This window comes from Hordeum vulgare, chromosome 2H (genome assembly GCF_904849725.1).
Source record: "Hordeum vulgare subsp. vulgare chromosome 2H, MorexV3_pseudomolecules_assembly, whole genome shotgun sequence".
In the NCBI taxonomy this organism is placed as follows: domain Eukaryota; kingdom Viridiplantae; phylum Streptophyta; class Magnoliopsida; order Poales; family Poaceae; genus Hordeum; species Hordeum vulgare.
In genome coordinates this window covers 411,185,469-411,204,406 of record NC_058519.1, presented here as the reverse complement: position 1 = coordinate 411,204,406, position 18,938 = coordinate 411,185,469, and the positions used below count along the sequence as shown (strand labels likewise).

Sequence of the window (18,938 nt, the reverse complement as noted above, 5' to 3'; positions counted from 1 at the left end):
GGTTTTCATCCTGAAATTCCTGGCACGAGACCCGAGGAGCACCATGCAAAATGAATTATTTCGGTGTTGTCCCCCACTTGACATTGTTGCTCCTGAGAAATATCCAACACCTAGCTGATTCCATCGCCTCGAAGGCCATGTTCGTATAATTGATCCTCCGATCTTAGCCATCATGACCTTCTCCACAACTATCTTCACCGTAGAAATCGAGAACCCGACACGTTTCATGGTGTCAACGAAGAGCAGAGCTTCTCGTCACATCCTCATGGAACCTCCTAGGCTCAAATGGACTTGCACGATCGAATTCTATTCGATCCAGATATCTTGGGCAAGATCTCAAGCAATAGTTTCGAAACACGTCGATGAACAGATCGAGGAAGATCGATCATGTAGGATGTTAGCATGATGCGAGAGAAGCACGAGGGCCATCACCTTTATTATCACAGCTGCAGCCCCCCGGACCAGCTCGTCGTCGCCCGACCGCAGCCATGGGCCGAGCACCAACCCACCCAGATCCAGATAAGATCGAGGGGAGGGGGGTCAAGGGGAAGGAGGCCTTAAGCGGGCCTGGATTCACCGTCGATCAAGTCGACTCGGGAAGGACGATGTGGGGGTTGGGCGTGGGTTGCGTTTCCCTGGACAAGTTGTTGCCCCTCAAGTTTAGGCCTACACCTCCAGATCCGTCGATCTCAATTTTGATTTCGAGACAAGAAACTTTATGCTCAAGTTTGCCCAGGTTTCATAGAAGTTCTAACTCCGCCACTGAGCTACGTCGGGTTTGATGCAGGCAATCAAACACACCCAGGGTGATTCTACGGTCAAGAGGATAAACATAAACAATAAGTACATACATTACAGTGCCCCGGAACCAAACAAAACATGCATTGAGGCTAGCAGCATAAAGGCAGTCTTCGGTCCAATCTTCCAAACTGGATTGTTTGGCCATGTAAAGGCTGAGCCATCTATGGTAACCACCGTTGGCCTCTTCACCTACTCGGCCCACGGTTTAATTACATAATTTAAACAGGGTTATTCGTTTTGCCCACATATTAAGCTTTTGTTGTTCAATAAAATACCGAAGCCTTGGTAACAATGACATTGTTTTAAGCGGGGGTAAATCGGCAACCAAGCATAAAATACACACATCACAGCTCAGTTCATATTCATGCATAATACTGTAGTTTGTTGAGGAGATGAAACTGCCTACTCAGCTTTCCAAGATGACAATGGAGGGGTCTCAGACTCCTTCCAGGTACTAACCATTGGAGGGTACCTGTCACCCTGAACATCACCTGCAGCGGCATAAGACTCGAGTTCAGCCATTTCCTCTGGTGTGAGTTTCACAGCTAGTGCTCCCACATTTTGGTTGAAATTTTCGATTTTTGTTGTGCCAGGTATGGGGCAAACATCGCTTCCCTGGTGGTGAACCCAAGCCAAGGCAAGTTGTGATGGTGTGCATCCTTTCCTTGTAGCCATCACGTCAACACGCTCAAATATCTGGGCATTCTTCTCGAGACTCTCTGGTTGAAATCTAGGTAAATGCTGTAGAAGTGTAAAATTGTCAGTACAAGATCAAACTGGTAGTGGAAGTTGCACTTCCGCTATATAGGAGAAATGGACAACTCTGTATGTACACTCATGCCAGTTCACAAAACACTGTCATTTTAGACAATGATATGGTCCTCGCAGCACTTTTATTATGATATACTCCCTCCGTCCCAAAATAAGTGTCTCAACTTTATACTAGCTTTAGTACAAATTTGTACTAAGCTCAAAACACTTATTTTGGAACGGAGGGAGTACTTTGTTACCAGCAGCTTTACAAGTTCAAATGCTAGTTGACAAAAATTGTCGAATTTGCATGAACAGTCAAAACGGCATTCCCCCCCCCCCCCCCCCCCCCCCTCTCTGGTCTGACCATTTACAAGTTCAAATGCTAGTTGAGAAAATTCGTTGAATTTGCATGAACAGTCAAAACGGCATTTTCCACCTCTCTGGTGTGACCATTTACTGGGGCACACCAGTAAGGCCAGTAACTGACCGATAGCAAAAAATACCGGCCAGTTACCAAAACTTTCGGCACAACGCAAGGCCGTCAATAGAGTGACAGCTACTGCTCCTGGGGAAGATGACAGATAGGGAGGCAGAAGTGCCAAGGGGAACAAAAGAGCGATCATGTTAGTGACAGAGTACAAGAGCGGACACACTAATACCATGTAGTAGGCTACTAACACTTACCACTCTGTTGCATTTCATTGATCACGAATAACTAGAGTATTATTTTTTCAAAAAAAAATGAGGGAAGAGTAAATTGATTACATGAGGTAACCTTAAAAAGAGACAACACTATCCTAAAAGTGTATATCACAACAAATGATGCGCTAGTGCTCGTAGAGAGTAGAGAATAGACCGTGATGGTAGAGTACCATGCATACATGCAGGACATGCCACACAAACCAAGTGCAGGTCTAACACATATATCCAATACAAATACATTTGGTCAATGTACCCTTGTAGATGTATGCAATGTGAATCAATGCAGGCATGGTAATTGTTGTGATGTGTCACAGTCCTAGAATTGGTGTACTTAAGTGCATCATTATTCATGCATCATGTTGAATTCAAATGAAATTGAATTGAGGAACTAACAAGCCTCGGAAATAATTTTGTCAAAATGACGAGGATAAAAATTGCTTCAAACAAGCCCAAGAAAATGTTCCTCATATTCTGAGAAATTATTCCGGCAAGAGTTAAAATGCAAACCAATATTTTAGAATAACAGAAATATTTAATTTGGGCATCTGATTTAATCCAAAAATTAATTGCATTGGATTTATATTTATATTAAACAGAATATGGATTCAATAATTCTCAAAATCCATGTGTGACTTGGGTTTTGTCCATTATATCCACATGCCAATTTTCAGGATTTTATAATATGTTTTGATATTTTAAACAAACCAGAACAAATTGCAGAAAACAGAAAGAAATAGAAATAATGGAAGAAAGCCCACCTGGGCTTTACCTGTTGCAGAAACGGCCAGCCCAGGGGCACGGTCGTCTTCCACCTTTGCCAGTAGGCAGAGGAGAAGGCGAGCACGGTGGGTGACCCGTGCCAGCTCCTGCTTCGCTGTGTCATCGCCTCCCTCACCCCAGCCGTTGCCATCAGGATCAGGAGACCCCGTACACCCTACCGTCGAACCCGACCATTCCTGAAGCTCGCCGCCGCTGAGCTCCTCACCGCCGTCGTTTTAGACCCCCCCCCCCCCCGGCTCAAACTGATGGCTCCATCAGATGCGCGCAAGCCCAGGACTCCAACCGTAGTCGCTGCCGTCTAATTGGTCACCGTACGGTGAAATCCGACGACCTCCGCCGTGTTTGATGTCTCCGGCGTTGAGCCGCCGGTGGCTTTGACCCCGCTGACCAGAGGTTTGACCTCTCTGGGTCAGTGACAGGTGGGCCAGCCCCTGAGTTAGTTAGCCTAATGAGTTAATTAAATAGTTTAAATCATGTTAATTAACTGTGCCACTGACACTGGACCCCACGGGCTAATTAATCCCTTGTTTAAAATTCAACCCTTTTAATTAAAGCTGAGCCACTGTGGACCCCACACGTCAGATTTGATCTGACCGGTCCTATTGACTTGCTGACGCCAGCACGACGCAGGGATGACACAATAATCCATTTCTAGATTTATTTAATTCCATAAAATAACCTAAACTTCTAAAATTCATAGAAAATAATCTATAACTCCAATGAAAATAATTTATGTATGAAAAATTATCACAAAAGTGCAAGGAATCTGTTTATGCCATGTTCATTCATGTTTGAACAAGTTAACATCACTGTTTAGGACAAATCATGACTAGGACAATTTATGAAATAACATTTGGAGTTGGAATTTAATATATATTTGAATTCCACTTCACTTAATATGGCTATCTATTGCATTAGGTCAATTAAATGTTTTAACATGACATATCATCCATCTAGTTGTGCATTGCATGAATTGAATGTTGTTCCCTCTTGTTTGGCGGTGGCTGTTCTCCCTCGGTAGATGGTTCTGACGTTGTTATCATTGACATTAATGAAGAGAAGTGTTATCTATGGGAAATATGCCCTAGAGGCAATAATAAATTGGTTATTATTATATTTCCTATTTCATGATAATTGTCTACTATTCATGCTATAATTGTATTAATCGAAAACCGTAATACATGTGAGAATATATAGACCACAATGTGTCCCTAGTGAGCCTCTAGTTGGCTAGCTCGTTGATCAATAGATGATCATGGTTTCCTGATCATGGACATTGGATGTCACTGATAACGGGATCACATCATTGAGGAATGATGTGATAGACAAGACCCAATCCTAATCGTAACACTAGATCGCGTTGTTCGTCTGCTAAAGCTTTTCTAGTGTCAAGTATCATTTCCTTAGACCATGAGATTGTGCAACTCCCGGATACCGTAGGAGTGCTTTGGATGTATCAAACGTCACAACGTAACTGGGTGATTATAAAGGTGCACTACGGGTATCTCCGAAAGTGTTTGTTGGGTTGTGCGAATCGAGACTGGGATTTGTCATTCCGTGTGACGGAGAGGTATCTCTGGGCCCACTCGGTAATTCATCATCATATTGAGCTCAGTGTGACTAAGGAGTTAGCCACGGATGATGTGTTACGGAACGAGTAAAGAGACTTGCTGCTAACGAGATTGAACAAGGTATAGGGATACCGACGATCGAATCTCGGGCGAGTATCATACCGATAGACAAAGGGAATTGCATATGGGATTGATTGAATCCCCAACATCATGGTTCATCCGATGAGATCATCGTGGAACATGTGGGAACCAACATGGATATCCAGACCCCGTTGTTGGTTATTAACTGGAGAGATGTCTCGGTCATGTCTGCATGTCTCCCGAATCCGTAGGGTCTGCACACTTAAGGTTCGATGACGCTAGGGTTATAGGGAAATAATGCACGTGGTTATAGAAGGTTGTTCAGAGTCCCGGATGAGATCCCGGACGTCACGAGGAGCTCCGGAATGGTCCGGAGGTAAAGATTGATATATAGAAAGTCCTGTTTTGGTCACCGGAAAAGTTTCAGGCTCATCGGTGTTAGGAAGTATTAGTATTAGTCTAGGAGTCCTTATTAGTCTATGTTTACTTTCCTTGCACCTCAAGTCATGTGTAATATATATATATGCCCCTTGGGTCTTCAATAAAGATAAGTTGCTTTCCTAACATGGTATTAGAGCCCTAGGTTATTTTTTCGCACGCGCAACTCGTGCAGATCCAATTTTGCGCCGCCACCAACCTCCTCTCGGCCGGACGCCCTCCCCTGGCAATGCCGCCATCGTCCTCTGGCCGTCTCGCGCTGCTCTCCCTCCCCCTTCACGCGCCCTGCCCAGGTCCTTCCTGGTCAACGCTCTCTCCAGGTCAGGAGATTGGGCCGCCGCAGTCAAGGCTGGCTCCAGATCTTGCAGAGGGAGGCGAGAGGCTTCTTCTTCCTGCTCCCGTCGGATCCCGCTGCAGCTCCTGGATCCAGCCGCTCCAGGTCGCGCCGCCTCATCTCCCGCCGCTCCAGCTCGCGCCGCTGGACGGTGGCCCTGCTCCTGGACTCCCTATCTCCTACCGCTGGACCAGGATTGTCCCGATCCCGATTGGATCCGGATCTCCGCTCGCCAGATCCAAGCTGGTGATGCCCGTAACTTGCGGTCGTGATGACCATCCGCCCGTGACGTGCGCCTGCCCAGCCATGATCGCCCGCATGGCAGGCTGCCGACTCGATCCGCCCAATGGGTCAAATCTCTGGCTGATTGGCTCGACCTGGTTGGCTACTGCGCCGCGTTCACTCCCCCGTGCGCCAGATCGGGATGGCCCGCGTGCGGCTCTTCCTTCAACTACTGCTAGCGGCTGGTTGCGTTTTGCTGCTGCAGGCATGCTGCTCCGTCTACTGTCGCAAGCTGGCCTGACTACGTGCTGCTGCTAGCTGCTTCCTCCTATACTATGTGGTGATGTTCCCTGCTACTACGTGCTGCTGCTAGCTGCTTCCTCCTATACTATGTGGTGATGTTCCCTGCTACTACGTGGTGCTCATGTCCCCGTTGTTCTTAGTTCTTTTAGTTTCTATAATTCCGCTGCATCCACCAAATCCGTTGATATTTTGTGTTTTCTCATGCCATGCGAGTCCACCATACCTTAATCCGTCAGCCTTTCTTTGGTCCTGATCCTTTCTATGCAACTTTTGTGGCCTATTTGCCCTTGTTGTTTTCTATAGGATTTTCTGGACTTCTTTTGCATTGTCGATCTACGTCCATCGTGTCTTATCCGCCGAGCTTCTTTCGTCGACGGTTGTCGTGGACTATGATTTCCGCGCAATGCTTTATTCTCTTGATGTGCCATCTTCTTTTGACAACCCATCTTCTCTTGATACTTATCTTGTATCTTCAAGTGATGCGGTGTCTTCCTCTTGATGTGCCATCTTCTTTTGACAACCCATCTTCTCTTGATACTTATCTTGTATCTTCAAGTGATGCGGTGTCTACCTCTGATGTGCCATCTCTTCGTTATCTCCTTCGGCGACTCGACAAGTTTTGAAGACTCTTCATGCTACGACGACACTCTCAAGACGCGGATTTGGATTATCCTTTTTTTTAGTATTACACTTCTTCAAATGCAATGCTATTGCATACGCTTTGCATTTGAGGGGGGGTTAGGAAGTATTAGTATTAGTCTAGGAGTCCTTATTAGTCTATGTTTACTTTCCTTGCACCTCAAATCATGTGTAATATATATATATGCCCCTTGGGTCTTCAATAAAGATAAGTTGCTTTCCTAACAATCGGTAGTGTACCGGGAGGGTGCCAGAGGACCCCCGAAAGGGATGTGACGACCAAAGGACTTCACGGGCTGTTAGAGGAGGTGGACCAGCCCTTATTGGGCTGGCCAAGGCCTTCCCTAAAGGCCCATGCGGCTAGGGATAAAGAGATAAGGCAAAAGGAGATTTAAAAGGAAGGGATCCACCTCCCTTGTGGGAGGTGGACTCCTCCCTTAGCTCGGCCGAACCTCTCCTCCTTGGAGGAGGGGCCAAGGCAGCCCTCCCTCTCCCTCCTCCTATATATACTTGAGGTTTTGGCCTTTTTGAGACACACAATTGATCTCTCCATGGCGCAGCCATACCCTTCCTCCTCCTCGTCCTCCGTAGCTGAAAGTGCATGCTATGCCCCTAATCGTCTTTTGGTGTTAATGACAACACATACATAGGAAACTAATCCTATTTGTTGAGTGTATCTCAGGATGGCAAGTACTTTAGTAGATTGAGAATTATGTGCCAAAGGTTGTCTGAGAAGATTGGGGATTTATATTTCGAGAAGGCTCGGGATTAAGAAAAGATGATGTAGACTAGTCCTTTGAGTTTACGGATACTGAGTATAGGGATCCCGCACTATTAAGAGGGGATCACAGGTTTTGCGATGAACTTGCTCATATACCACATCTTTACTGTCATACCCAATTCCACATATTCTCCACTTTTTTCTTATATCAATACAGGCTCTATTGCCTCGGACATCCGGCTCCCTCCGGACGTCCGAGGGCCGGACGTCCGGCTGGCTTCGGAAATCCGCAGCCCTTCACCAGAAGTTTGTGAGTCATATAACTCGGAAATCCGGCTCCCTCCGGACATCCGAGGGCCGGACGTCCGACCAGCCCCGGAAATCCGGAGCCCTGCACCAGTAGAAGTTGAGTTCTATAACTCGGATTTCCGGCTCCCTCCGTACGTCCGAGGGAAATCCAAAACCTACCACCAGAAGAAGTTGAGTTCTATAACTCGGATTTCCGGCTCCCTCCGGACGTCCGAGGGCCGGACGTCCGTTCCTCTTCGGAAATCCGGAACCACCCACCAGTAGCAGTTGAGTCGAATAACCCGGAATTCCGGTCCTCTCCGGACGTCCGGTCACTGTTCAATACACAGTATTTTTAGTCATATCTACAGGCCTCGGACGACCGACCCCTGTCGGACGTCCGACCCCTCGCGGATGCCCGGACGTCCGGCAACTGTCGGACGTCCGGACCCTGTGTGACTTAAAGTGCCCCCAACGGCTGGATTTCACTCCCCACTATATATACTCTTCTCCCACCTCGGGAAAGGGTGTTCAACACAGCTAGAATACACCCAAGAACACCTTTCCTCTCACTCACTCTTGTCTACACCAAATCCTAGATCCCAAGAGCATTTGTGAGTCCCTTTGAGTGTTGTTGCAATCAAAAGATAGATCGTCTCCCTCTCCTCCTTCCCACCAAAGTGATTTGTGATTTGAGCAAGTTTTGAGCAATCCCCGTGATCTTGTTACTCTTGGAGGTTGGAGACTCCTAGGCGGTAGGAGTCTTCGGAGAGGAATCAAACCATTGTGATATCCCCCGGAAAGTTTGTGAAGGTTTGGAAGCCACCTCAAGGCTTACCACTAGTGGTTGAGAAACGCCTTCGTGGAGTTATCTCAAAGGGAGAATAGGGTGAGCCTTCGTGGCGTTGGTGTGCCTTTGTGGTAACATCCGCCCCTCTAACGGTGACGTAGCTTCCCTCCAAGGAAGTGAACATCGGGATACATCCTTGTCTCTCTTGGAATTACGGTTATTCCTAACCCTAACTCTCTACTTGTGTTAATCCTTATTACATACTTGTATTTGATTATTGTTTACCGCTTGTCTTACTTCACTCTAAATAGCTTACTCCTTGTCATAGCAATTATTAGGCTTACACTCATATTCCGCACTTTTGCCTAAAATTGCTAAGTAATTATTAAAATTTGGATTTGTACCTATTCACCCCCCCTCTAGGTCCATCTCGATCCTTTTCAGTAGCGCTTCGCGAAGCCCTGTCGGAGTTACCATGCAGCTCCACCGTCACCACACCGTCGTGCTGCCGAAGCTCTCCCTCAACCTCTCCTCCCTCCATGCTGGATCAAGGCATTGGAGACGTCACAGGGTTGCACGTGTGTTGAACGCGGAGGCACCGTCATTCGGTGCATAGATCGGAATCGACCGCGATCTGAATCACTACGAGTACGACTCCATCAACCGCATTCTAGCAACGCTTCCGCTTAGCGATCTTCAAAGGTACGAAGATGCTCTACCCCTTTGCTCGTTGTTGGTTTCTCCATAGATAGATCCTTGTATGGCGTAGGAAAATATTTGAAATTACTAGTTACCCATCATTATCTTCAGAACTGTCAGGCAAGCAAACCCCCTTTGAGCATTTCGATACAATCCCACTTTCTCGCTCCTGCTATCTTTTATTGCATTAAGACAATCAAGATTCAATTGTTGCATGTCTCGTAGTTGAACCCATTCCTCTGCATGACCTGTCTTTACCATAGTAAATAGTTAAAACCACTTAGCATGAGTAGCAACTGCTTGAGCCTTGTTGTGCTTACTCATCCATGCTTGCTTACTGTACCTGCTATGCTTAGAGTTATGTCGGGTCTAATTTATCTAGACAATGAATCGGAATGGTTGTGTTCATGTCCTACTATGCGAGAGTTAAGTGTGTGAATCCGATTTGGTAAAGATAGCGATGAGAGGCCATGTAGGAGTACACGGCGGTTTGTCTCATTGGGACCATCCTTAAGAACTGAGTTATGTGTATGTTATCCAAGACAAGATACTACCACACATTGGGCTCCGGGTACTCCGAGCTCTCTCGGCTTATTAATCGTCTTGATCTCTGTCCAAGAGTTGCAACTAATTTCTGGTGTTTGTAGGAAAAGTATTGGCAACCGTGTTTAGCTCTGTCCGACAGGGTAGGCTTCAGTGCGTTAGATACACGGTGGCACGGTGTACCAAGTGGCACCCAGATGGTGGGCTTGTGGAACCCTGCACACATCGTTTGAGGCCGTAGAGGAAACTTCGGCCGGACTTCCTTGCGAGTTCAGTCTCAAATAGGCGATAAACCTGGACTAGGGTCTTCCTTGGTTAACGGTCGTGGCCGACACCCACGCCAGTGCTTCCGCTTGAAGGTTGTCGAGATGCATGACGTGCATATGATGATAAATGGTGAGAGTGTGTGTGAAGAAGTATACCCCTGTAGGGTGAATTAGTCTGTTCGAATAGTCGCGTCCTCGGATATGGACTATTGGGAAACATTATGTGGTACATACACAACTTTAAATGGATACTCTAAAACACGCAAGATAAGTGTGAGTGCTATGGATGGCCTTCTCGTAGGGAGACGGGAGTGGATCCATAGTGGTGTATTGATTTGGTTAATATGTGGACTCTTGTGCGCTATCCCACCTCAAAGATACTGCTTGTAGTCGTAGTACAGGGTAGCCAATAGTCAAAGCTCGCTTGCTGCAATAAACTCCACATCCTCCTTTGTTGACAATGATGCATATGTAGATAGTTCTGATGTAAGTCTTGTTGAGTACCTTTATACTCACGGTTGCTTAATTTATGTTTTTGCAGATGAGACCTTAGTCTCATTAAGGGTTTCTACACGAGGTTTGGCGTTGATCGGATTAGCTTGGGAGTCCCAGACAGAGCTATGGCTCCTTTTGAAGGGTCGATGTAGATTTTCAGCCTCCTCCAACCACTTTAGTAGATGTTTGTATCCAGACATGTTATGCTTCCGCTTGATGCTTGTATGACTTGAGTGTTGGGTCATGTGACCCCTGTTTGTAATATCACACTACATTGACTCTTATGAGTCTTTAATAAATGTTTGAGTCATAGAGTTGTGTTGTGATGACATGTTGTATCTAGACATATCGTGTATATTGTGTGTATGTTTTGAAATGCATTGTATGTTGGGATTCGACACCTAGTTGTATGCCTTCAGTAGCCTTCTTTACGGAGAAATGTCTCTTTGTGTTTCCACTGAGCCTTGGTAGCTTGCTACTGTTCCGGACACATCGATTGACCGGCATGTATCCTTCTTTGTTGATATGTTTGTCCCAACGGGAAAATGTCACGCGGTGTAATGAAGTCCATGTAGCTTGCTACGACTCATCTACACACGCTGATGACCGACACCTGCATTGCTGGGTTATGTATGCATGTCTCTGTACGGTTGTGTCACTTGGGTCTATAACTAGTCATGTCGATCCGGATTCTTTGACATATGGATGCTAGCGACATAATCATATACGTGAGCCAAAAGGCACAAACGGTCCGGCCAAGGTAAGATGGCAGTCGTTGTGTACCGTGCGTGAGGCCGCAAAGCTATATAATGTGTTACATACTAGATCTCTATGGCTTAGGATCGAGGTCCCGACATGGTGCCTTTGCAATGAGATGAAACAGGGTCAATTTATCATTGGCACCCAATATTTTGAGGGGATACCTAAACTACCCCAAGGTGGAAAATAATAAGATAAGGTACAAAATGTTGAAATATATTTATCCACCATTTGTCATCAGTTCATAATTTGTATGAGCTGGCTGGTGCACGAATTCAATATGCCATCAGGGCCAAGACGGCGCAAGACCAGACAAACACACTTTTAAATAAAAATAATTGCAGCCTACATTGATCCCATGTCCAAGGCTAGGAGCAGCCTAGGCGTGAGGGGGTGTTGAAATATAATGCACACCCTTCTGCATTATTCGGACTTTTGGATGAACTCTTGTGCATGAGGTCAATACAAAACACTTCAAAAAATATTTTTCAAAATCTGGAGAAAATAGTAAATGTTGATAGTGGACTTGCAAATTCTGAAGAAAAAAGTGCCCGTTTGTACATCATCAATAAATAAATAGAGCGTGAAAAAACACCTGTCGTAATACCTAATTTATTTTTTATATATACCACAAAATAACATATTTTCGTCTAAAATTTGCAGGTTTGTTATTCGTCTAATAATATACACCCAAGAATTTCTTTTCAGAAATTTGAACCACAGAAGTGTGTCGTTTGAACTTATTGAAAGCATGTTCATTTCTTATAAAGGCAATATGCCCATTTTAGCATGGGCCCATTAGCCTAGTGAGGGTGATATACTGACCCTATTTGACATCTTTGCAATGTACCATAGGAATTACCGTGTTGGAAGTGATACATTAACAATTACCTTTGTAGTCCTATTTGACATCTTTGCAATGTACCATAGGAATTACCGTGTTGGAAGTGATACATTAACAATTACCTTTGTAGTGGTACATCGACAATTTGTCGAATAAGATATCAGTACCACAAGTTTTGGAGTTTGACTAGACATATCTCCAAAACAATGCTTTAAAAAAGTTTCCATAGGATCAAGGGGATGAGGGTCATTCCCATCATGCATAAGGATAATATTTTGATCGTTGCACATTTTAGAAATCTGATGACAATGAAGAACTAAGTTGCAACCACAATGTCATGGGAAGTCACCTTGCGGAAGTCCTGATCTGATAGTGAGTCAACCAATTTTGCTCCTTTAGAGAAGAATCCTCTACCAAGTGGGCTGTAAGCAACAATTCCAATTCCAAGTTCTCTGAAATTTACAAGTAAAATGATTATGATAAATAAAGTGCCCGACCTTTGAACAAACAAAATGGCCTGGATCCCTGGTTTTTGTATAATACCTGCAGGTTGGAATTATGTCTTCTTCGACATCTCTAGACCACAGTGACCACTCCATCTGAACTGCAGTGACGGGATGAACAGCATGAGCCCTCCTGATTGTTGATGCAGATGCTTCAGATAATCCGATGTATTTTATTTTTCCTTCTTCGACAAGCTTCTTGAGTTCCCCCACCTAATAAGGTGGCAAGTAAACTAGTTGGCAACATAAAAAACAAAGGCATGCCTATTTATTTCGGGGTACAGTAAAGGAGCTCTAAATGGAGAAGGATGAGAACAGAAGGACCAGTCCTACAGTTGTGTGTACACATAAAGGACGGCCATAAGACATCAACCATCTGGTGTATTAGATGTGTATAGCCCCTTTTCTGTATATCCCCATTGTATAAGGAGTTTTCTTGCCTTTTATCACATGTATATGTACTGGCCCTTGGGCCCCCTGTGAATGTTAGTTGCTCATTTCTAACATGATATCAGATGCTTAGGTTCTCCTCCCGCACGCTACAGCTCCATGCTCTCTCCCTCCACCGCCGCCGCCACTGCTAGCTGCCGTCGCTGGCTAGCTCCTCCGGCCGTCCCGCCACCCCCCTAGCCACTTCGGCCGTCCTCTCCTCCTCCGGCTGCCCCGGTTTCTATTGCCGGCCCCCTACTTGCCCGGCCCCGACCGGATTTGCCGCCGTCAACCACACCAAGCCCGGCCCCGCCCGCAATCCGTCGTCGTCGACTGCTCCTCGCCCGGCCCCGCCAGGATCCGCCACCGCCGACTGCTCCTCGCTCAGCCTCGCCCGGCTGCGCTGCCGCTGCCTTCCTCGCCAGACGCCGCGGTTGCTGCTGTTGCGGCTACTGCGTGCTAGCCCGGCCGCCGGTGCCATCCGTCCTACTCCCTGCCTGCCTCGTGGGTCGCCGGTGCCTGCCTCGTGGGTCGCCGGCTTCCGCCTTGCTCGGCCGCTGGTCTGCTCGGGGTTGATCCAGATCGGGCTGACCCTATCCCAAAAAAAAAGAGAGAGGGAGATCAGCATGTCTTCTTCAAGCTATGTCGTTGTTTCTCGGTGCTCGGTGATCTTCGATGACACCGACTATGCTGAGTTTGTGGGCTTCATGCGTATCCACATGCGCGGTCTTCTGTTGTGGAGCGTTCTCTCTGGTGAGCTCCCATGTCCGCCATGCACTGTTGCTCCCATGGCTCCTACCCCGCCGGTGCCGCCTGTTCTGGCTGGTGATGCTTCCCAGGCTGATCGGGATGCAGCCAAGGCTCTCGATGATGCTATGGTCGATGCCTATAATCAACAGGTATCAGCTTATTCAGATGCTCTTTCTGTCTACCGTGATGATCTGCCTGCTTATACTCGGTGATGCAATGATGATGCTCAGGCTGCTGTTGTTCTCCCTGCGAGTGTTCTCCCTCAGTTTGCCTCAAAGTTCATGGGTCTCGGCACTGTTGCAGCAATGTGCTCTTATCTCTGTCAGCGCTATCAGCCCTCTGGTGATGCTCTCTACTTATCTGTGGTGTGTCAGGAGCACGCTCTTCAGCAAGGTGACTCTTCTGTTGATGAGTTCTACACACAGAGTTCCGCCAACTGATACCAGCTTGACTCTCTTCAGACAGTTGTTTGTGGAGCTTGTCGTTGTTGCCAAGACTATGCAGTCCGACTTGGAGTTTCCGCGTGTCCATGAGTTCTTATCTCGCCTCCGCTCTGAGTTTGAGCCTCGGCGTGCTCACTTGCTTGCTCGTGGTCGTGTTCCTATCATAGAGGTACTTGCTGAGCTTCGCGCTGAGGAGACCCGCCTTCGTTCTGGTGGGTTGCTTGCAGTTCCTTCTGTGTTGGCTGTCCGAGCTCCTGTGCCATCTGCTCGTCCCACTGCACCACCGCTCCTGCCCACACCCACAGGGGGGATGGGTCGCCCTGCTTATGCTGAGAAGGGTCGGTCGCACCGTGATACATTCTGTGGCTACTGATCCAGGCCAGGTCACCCAGAGTCTGATTGTTGCCAGAAACAGTGAGACGAGAGGCGTTCTTCCTCCACTGGAAGTCCTGCATCTTCCTCGACTCCATAACTCACTGAACATGACATTATCCGGCTCAAGCGCCTCCTGGCTTCCTCTGGCTCTTCATTGACGGATTCCGCTGCTGCTGTGACCGCTCCCACCCCTTCATCACCATTGGCACCTACACAGTCAGGTACATCTTCGTGGGTTCTGGATTCTGGAGCTTCTTTTTTGTTCCTGGTGTCTTCTGATTCTTCCGCGTTGTCTTTTCTTCAACCTCTTGATTCGCCTGTTAATGTTCTCACTGCCGATGGCACACCCCTTCTTGTTGCTAGTCGTGGCATCCTTTCTACTCCGTCTTTTTATGTTCCTGGTGTTTCTCATGTTCCCCGTCTTACCATGAACCTCTTGTGCGCTGCCCAACTTACTGATTCTGGTTGTCGTGTAATTCTTGATACCGACTCTTGCTCTATTCAGGATCTTCGCACCAAGGCTCTGGTTGGTGCTGGCCCTCGGCATCGTGAGTCGGAGGGTCTTTGGGAGGTTGACTGGCTTCATGTTCCTTTCGCTGCCACCACTTCTGCCAGTTCTCATGCACTTGTTGCCTCCTCTTCTGCGACCTTCCAGTAGTGGCATCATCGACTTGGTCACCTATGTTGTTCCTGCTTGTCGTTGTTGGTGCGTCAGGGTGTCTTAGGGTCTGTCTCTAGAGATGTATCTTTACATTGTAATGGTTGTAGACTTGGCAAAGAGACTCAATTACCTTATCCTACTAGTGAGTCAGTATCTCAGCGTCCCTTTGACTTAGTTCATTCTAATGTATGGGGTCATGCTACCTTTGATTTGAAAGGTGGTCATCGCTATTATGTTTTGTTTATTGATGATTTCTCTCGCTACACTTGGTTATACTTTATGAAATCTCGTAGCAAGGTTCTCTCTATATACAAACGATTTGCTCCATGGTTCACACCCAGTTTTCCACGCTTATTCGTATTTTTCGTGTTGACTCGGATCGAGAGTATATCTTCCAAATGTTGCGTGCCTTTCTTGCGGAACAGGGTACTCTTGCCCAATTCTCACGTCCTGGTGCCCATGCTCAGAATGGCGTTGCGGAATGCAAGCATCGTCATCTACTTGAGACGGCTCGTGCGCTGATGATCGCAGCTTCCCTTCCACCCCATTTTTGGGCTGAGGCCGTCTCCGCATCCACCTATTTCATCAACATTCAGCCATCGGTTGCCTTGCAGGGTGGCATTCCTATGGAGTGTCTCACTGTCGTTCTCCTGACTACTCAACTCTTTATATGTTTGGGTGTGTCTGCTATGTCCTTCTTGCCCCGCGAGAACGCACCAAACTGACTGCTCAGTCGGTCGAGTGTGTTTTTCTTGTCTATAGTGATGAGCACAAGGGCTATCGTTGTTGAGATCCTATTGGTCGTCGGTTGCGCATTTCGTGTGATATGACTTTCGATGAGTCTCGTTCTTACTACCACTGCCCTTCCTCCTCGAGCTTTTCTGTGGACGATATTTCTTTTCTTCTTCTTCCTGATACACCCTCCTATGTGCCTCATGTCTCCCCCTTCCTCCGGCACATCTCCCTCTTCCTCATCCACCACCGACACCACCTTCCCCTCCGTCCTTCTCCCCACCATCATCCTCCATCTCTCCTTCTCCTCCATCCTCCTCCCCACCCTCATCATCCGTCTCTCCTTTTCCTCTCCACTACACTCGCCGCCCTTGTAGTGAAGATGATCCTACTGACGCGCCCTCCACTTCCGGAGCGCCCCCTTCACGCCTCCCTGGCTCATAACCTTCGTGCTCGGCCTCGCCTCCCACCTGATCGCTATTCTCCTGACCGTTATGGTCTCTCTGTTGTGGTTGAGCCCACTTCTTATCGGGCTGCCATGGCTCAGCCTGAATGGTAGCTTGTGATGGCCGAGGAGCTTGCTGCCCTTGAGCACAATGGCACCTGGGATCTGGTTTCCCTTCCCTCCTGTGTTCGTCCCATCACCTGCAAGTGGGTCTATAAGATTAAGACTCACTCTGATGGTTCTCTTGAGCGCTACAAAGCTCGTCTTGTGGTTCGTGGTTTTCAGCAGGAGCAAGGACGCGATTATGATGAGACATTTGCTCCTGTAGCCCACATGACCACTGTCCACACTCTCCTTGTTGTGGCTTCTGTTCTTCATTGGTCTGTGTCTCAACTTGACGCCCAAAACGCTTTTCTCAATGGTGAGTTGCGCGAGGAGGTTTATATGCAGCCACCACCGGGGTACCATGCTCCTAATGGTATGGTTTGCGGACTTTGACGCTCCCTCTATGGTCTAAAACAGGCCCCTCGACCCTGGTTTGAGTGTTTCGCCTCTCTGGTGACTGTCGCGGGCTTCTCTCCCAGTGATCATGACCCTGCGTTGTTTGTTCACACGTCTCCTCATGGTCAGACTCTTCTCCTTCTCTATGTTGATGACATGATCATCACTGGTGATGACTCCGACTACATTGCCTTTGTCAAGGCCCGCCTTCGCGACCAGTTCCTCATGTCTGATCTTGGTCCCCTTTGCTATTTTCTTGAGATAGAGATTTCTTCGACCCCTGATAGCTTCTTCACCCCCAGGAAAAATAGATTCGGGATCTTCTTGCTCGCTCCGCTCTCGGTGATGAGCGCACTTTTGTGACTCCTATGGAGCTCAACGTTTAGCTTCGTGATTCTGACGGTGATCTTCTTCCAAATCCCACTCACTATAGCCACCTCCTCCGTGTTCTACGATACCTTCGTGGCACGATCTCTCATCGCATTTTCTTTCCACGCTCCAGCTCACTCGAGCTCCAGCCCTACTCTGATGCTACATGTGCTAGTGATCCCTCTGATCGCCGCTCGCTATCTGCTTGCTATGTCTTTCTTGGTGGCTCTCTTATCGCCTGAAAGACCAAGAAATAGACTGCAGTTTCTCGCTCGAGTACCGAGGCTGAGTTGTGTGCGATGGCTATACTGACGGCTGAGGTGATCTGGTTACGATGGTTACTCGAGGACTTTGATGTGTCTGCTACTACATCGACTCCCTTACTGTCCAACAACACAGGCGCACTCAGTATCGCGCGAGATCCGGTGAAGCATGAGCTCACCAAGTACATCGATGTAGATGCCCACTTTGTGGGCGCTGTTGTGCAGATGAGACTCTCGCTCTTCACTATTTGCCCTCTGAGTTACAATTGACAGGCTTCTTCACGAAGGCACATACTCGAGCACAACATGGGTTCTTTCTTTTCAAACTCAGTGTTGTTGATTCACCATAAGTTTGAGGGGGATGTTAGATGTGTATAACCTCTTTTCTTTATATCCCCATTGTATAAGAAGTTTTTTTGTCTTTTACCACATGTATATGTGCTGGCCCTTGCCCCCCTGTAAACGTGAGTTGCTTATTCCTAAGACGGTAAACCAGCCTACACCGACCCCTTCTCTGTTGTTCTAAGAAACTTGACTTCTCTCCAATTGTATGTACGTATCCATAACTATAACCACCACAAATATTAAAAAAAACACTCCAAAAACAAAAACAGACCAAGAAAATATTACTCCTTCCGTTTGAAAATACTTGTCATGAGAATAAATGTATCTAGATGTATTTAAATTCTAAATACATTTATTTTTATTTATTTTTTACTACAAGTAATCTCGGACGGAGGGAGTAGTTAGAGACGATACTCACCGTGACCTCGATAGGCACCCTGGTGTCGACGCGGTGCTGGTAGTAAAGGTCAATGCAGCTGACGCCGAGCCGCTTGAGGCTGCCCTCGCACGCCGCCCGCACGTAGGCCGGATCCCCGCGAACCTCCCGCTTGCCGTCGGCGAAAGAGATGCCGAACTTGGTGGCCAGCTCTACCCTCTCCCTCACGCCCCCTAGCAGCGCCTGTCACAAGCAGAGCATTACATCGAGCGGCGAGCGCCTTTAGTGCGCGCTCATGAATCGAAGATCTGAGCATGCTTGCAGAGTATAGCCGACCTTGCCGAGGAGGATCTCGTTGGTGTGCGGCCCATAGATATCGGAGGAGTCGAGCAGGGTGACGCCGGCGGCGACGGCGTGGTGGATGAGCGCGACCATGTCTGGCTCCGGCTTGGGCGGGCCGTAGAAGGCGGACATACCCATGCAGCCGAGGCCCTGCGCCGAGACCTCCATCCCCTGGGAGCCCAGCTTCACGCGTGGCACCACCGTGACAGGAGCGGTCGCCATGATCGTCAAGGTAGTGCTCCCGCTGGTGTTGGGTGAATAGTTTTGGTCTGGCTCTGACGTAAATGAGGAGCAGCTAGGCGTTCTCGAAGCTTTCCATTGTTTGTTTGTGCGAGTGTATGAGATGTTCTCACTTCTGAGGTTGGTGGAATGCCG

At 47.6% G+C, this 18,938-nt stretch overlaps 1 protein-coding gene across 1 annotated transcript; it reads right to left on the bottom strand.

The window, feature by feature from the left end:
- Positions 1 to 910: 910 nt before the first annotated feature.
- Positions 911 to 18,938, bottom strand: LOC123426452 (probable aldo-keto reductase 2). Its single transcript, XM_045110296.1, has 5 exons — positions 18,558 to 18,938; positions 18,264 to 18,464; positions 12,573 to 12,745; positions 12,379 to 12,481; positions 911 to 1,542 (listed from the first exon to the last, which is right to left on the bottom strand). Exons 1-5 carry the CDS (start codon positions 18,783 to 18,785, stop codon positions 1,204 to 1,206), a joined length of 1,044 nt encoding a protein of 347 aa, XP_044966231.1. The 5' UTR covers positions 18,786 to 18,938; the 3' UTR covers positions 911 to 1,203.

Coding starts and splice junctions, on each gene's coding strand:
- LOC123426452 (XM_045110296.1), bottom strand. CDS start 18,785: ATGGCGACCGCTCCTGTCACGGTGGTGCCACGCGTGAAGCTGGGCTCC. Junction 18,465..18,557: donor ACGAGATCCTCCTCGGCAAG/GTCGGCTATACT, acceptor TGCTTGTGACAG/GCGCTGCTAGGGGGCGTGAG. Junction 12,746..18,263: donor GGGTGCCTATCGAGGTCACG/GTGAGTATCGTC, acceptor CCACCTTATTAG/GTGGGGGAACTCAAGAAGCT.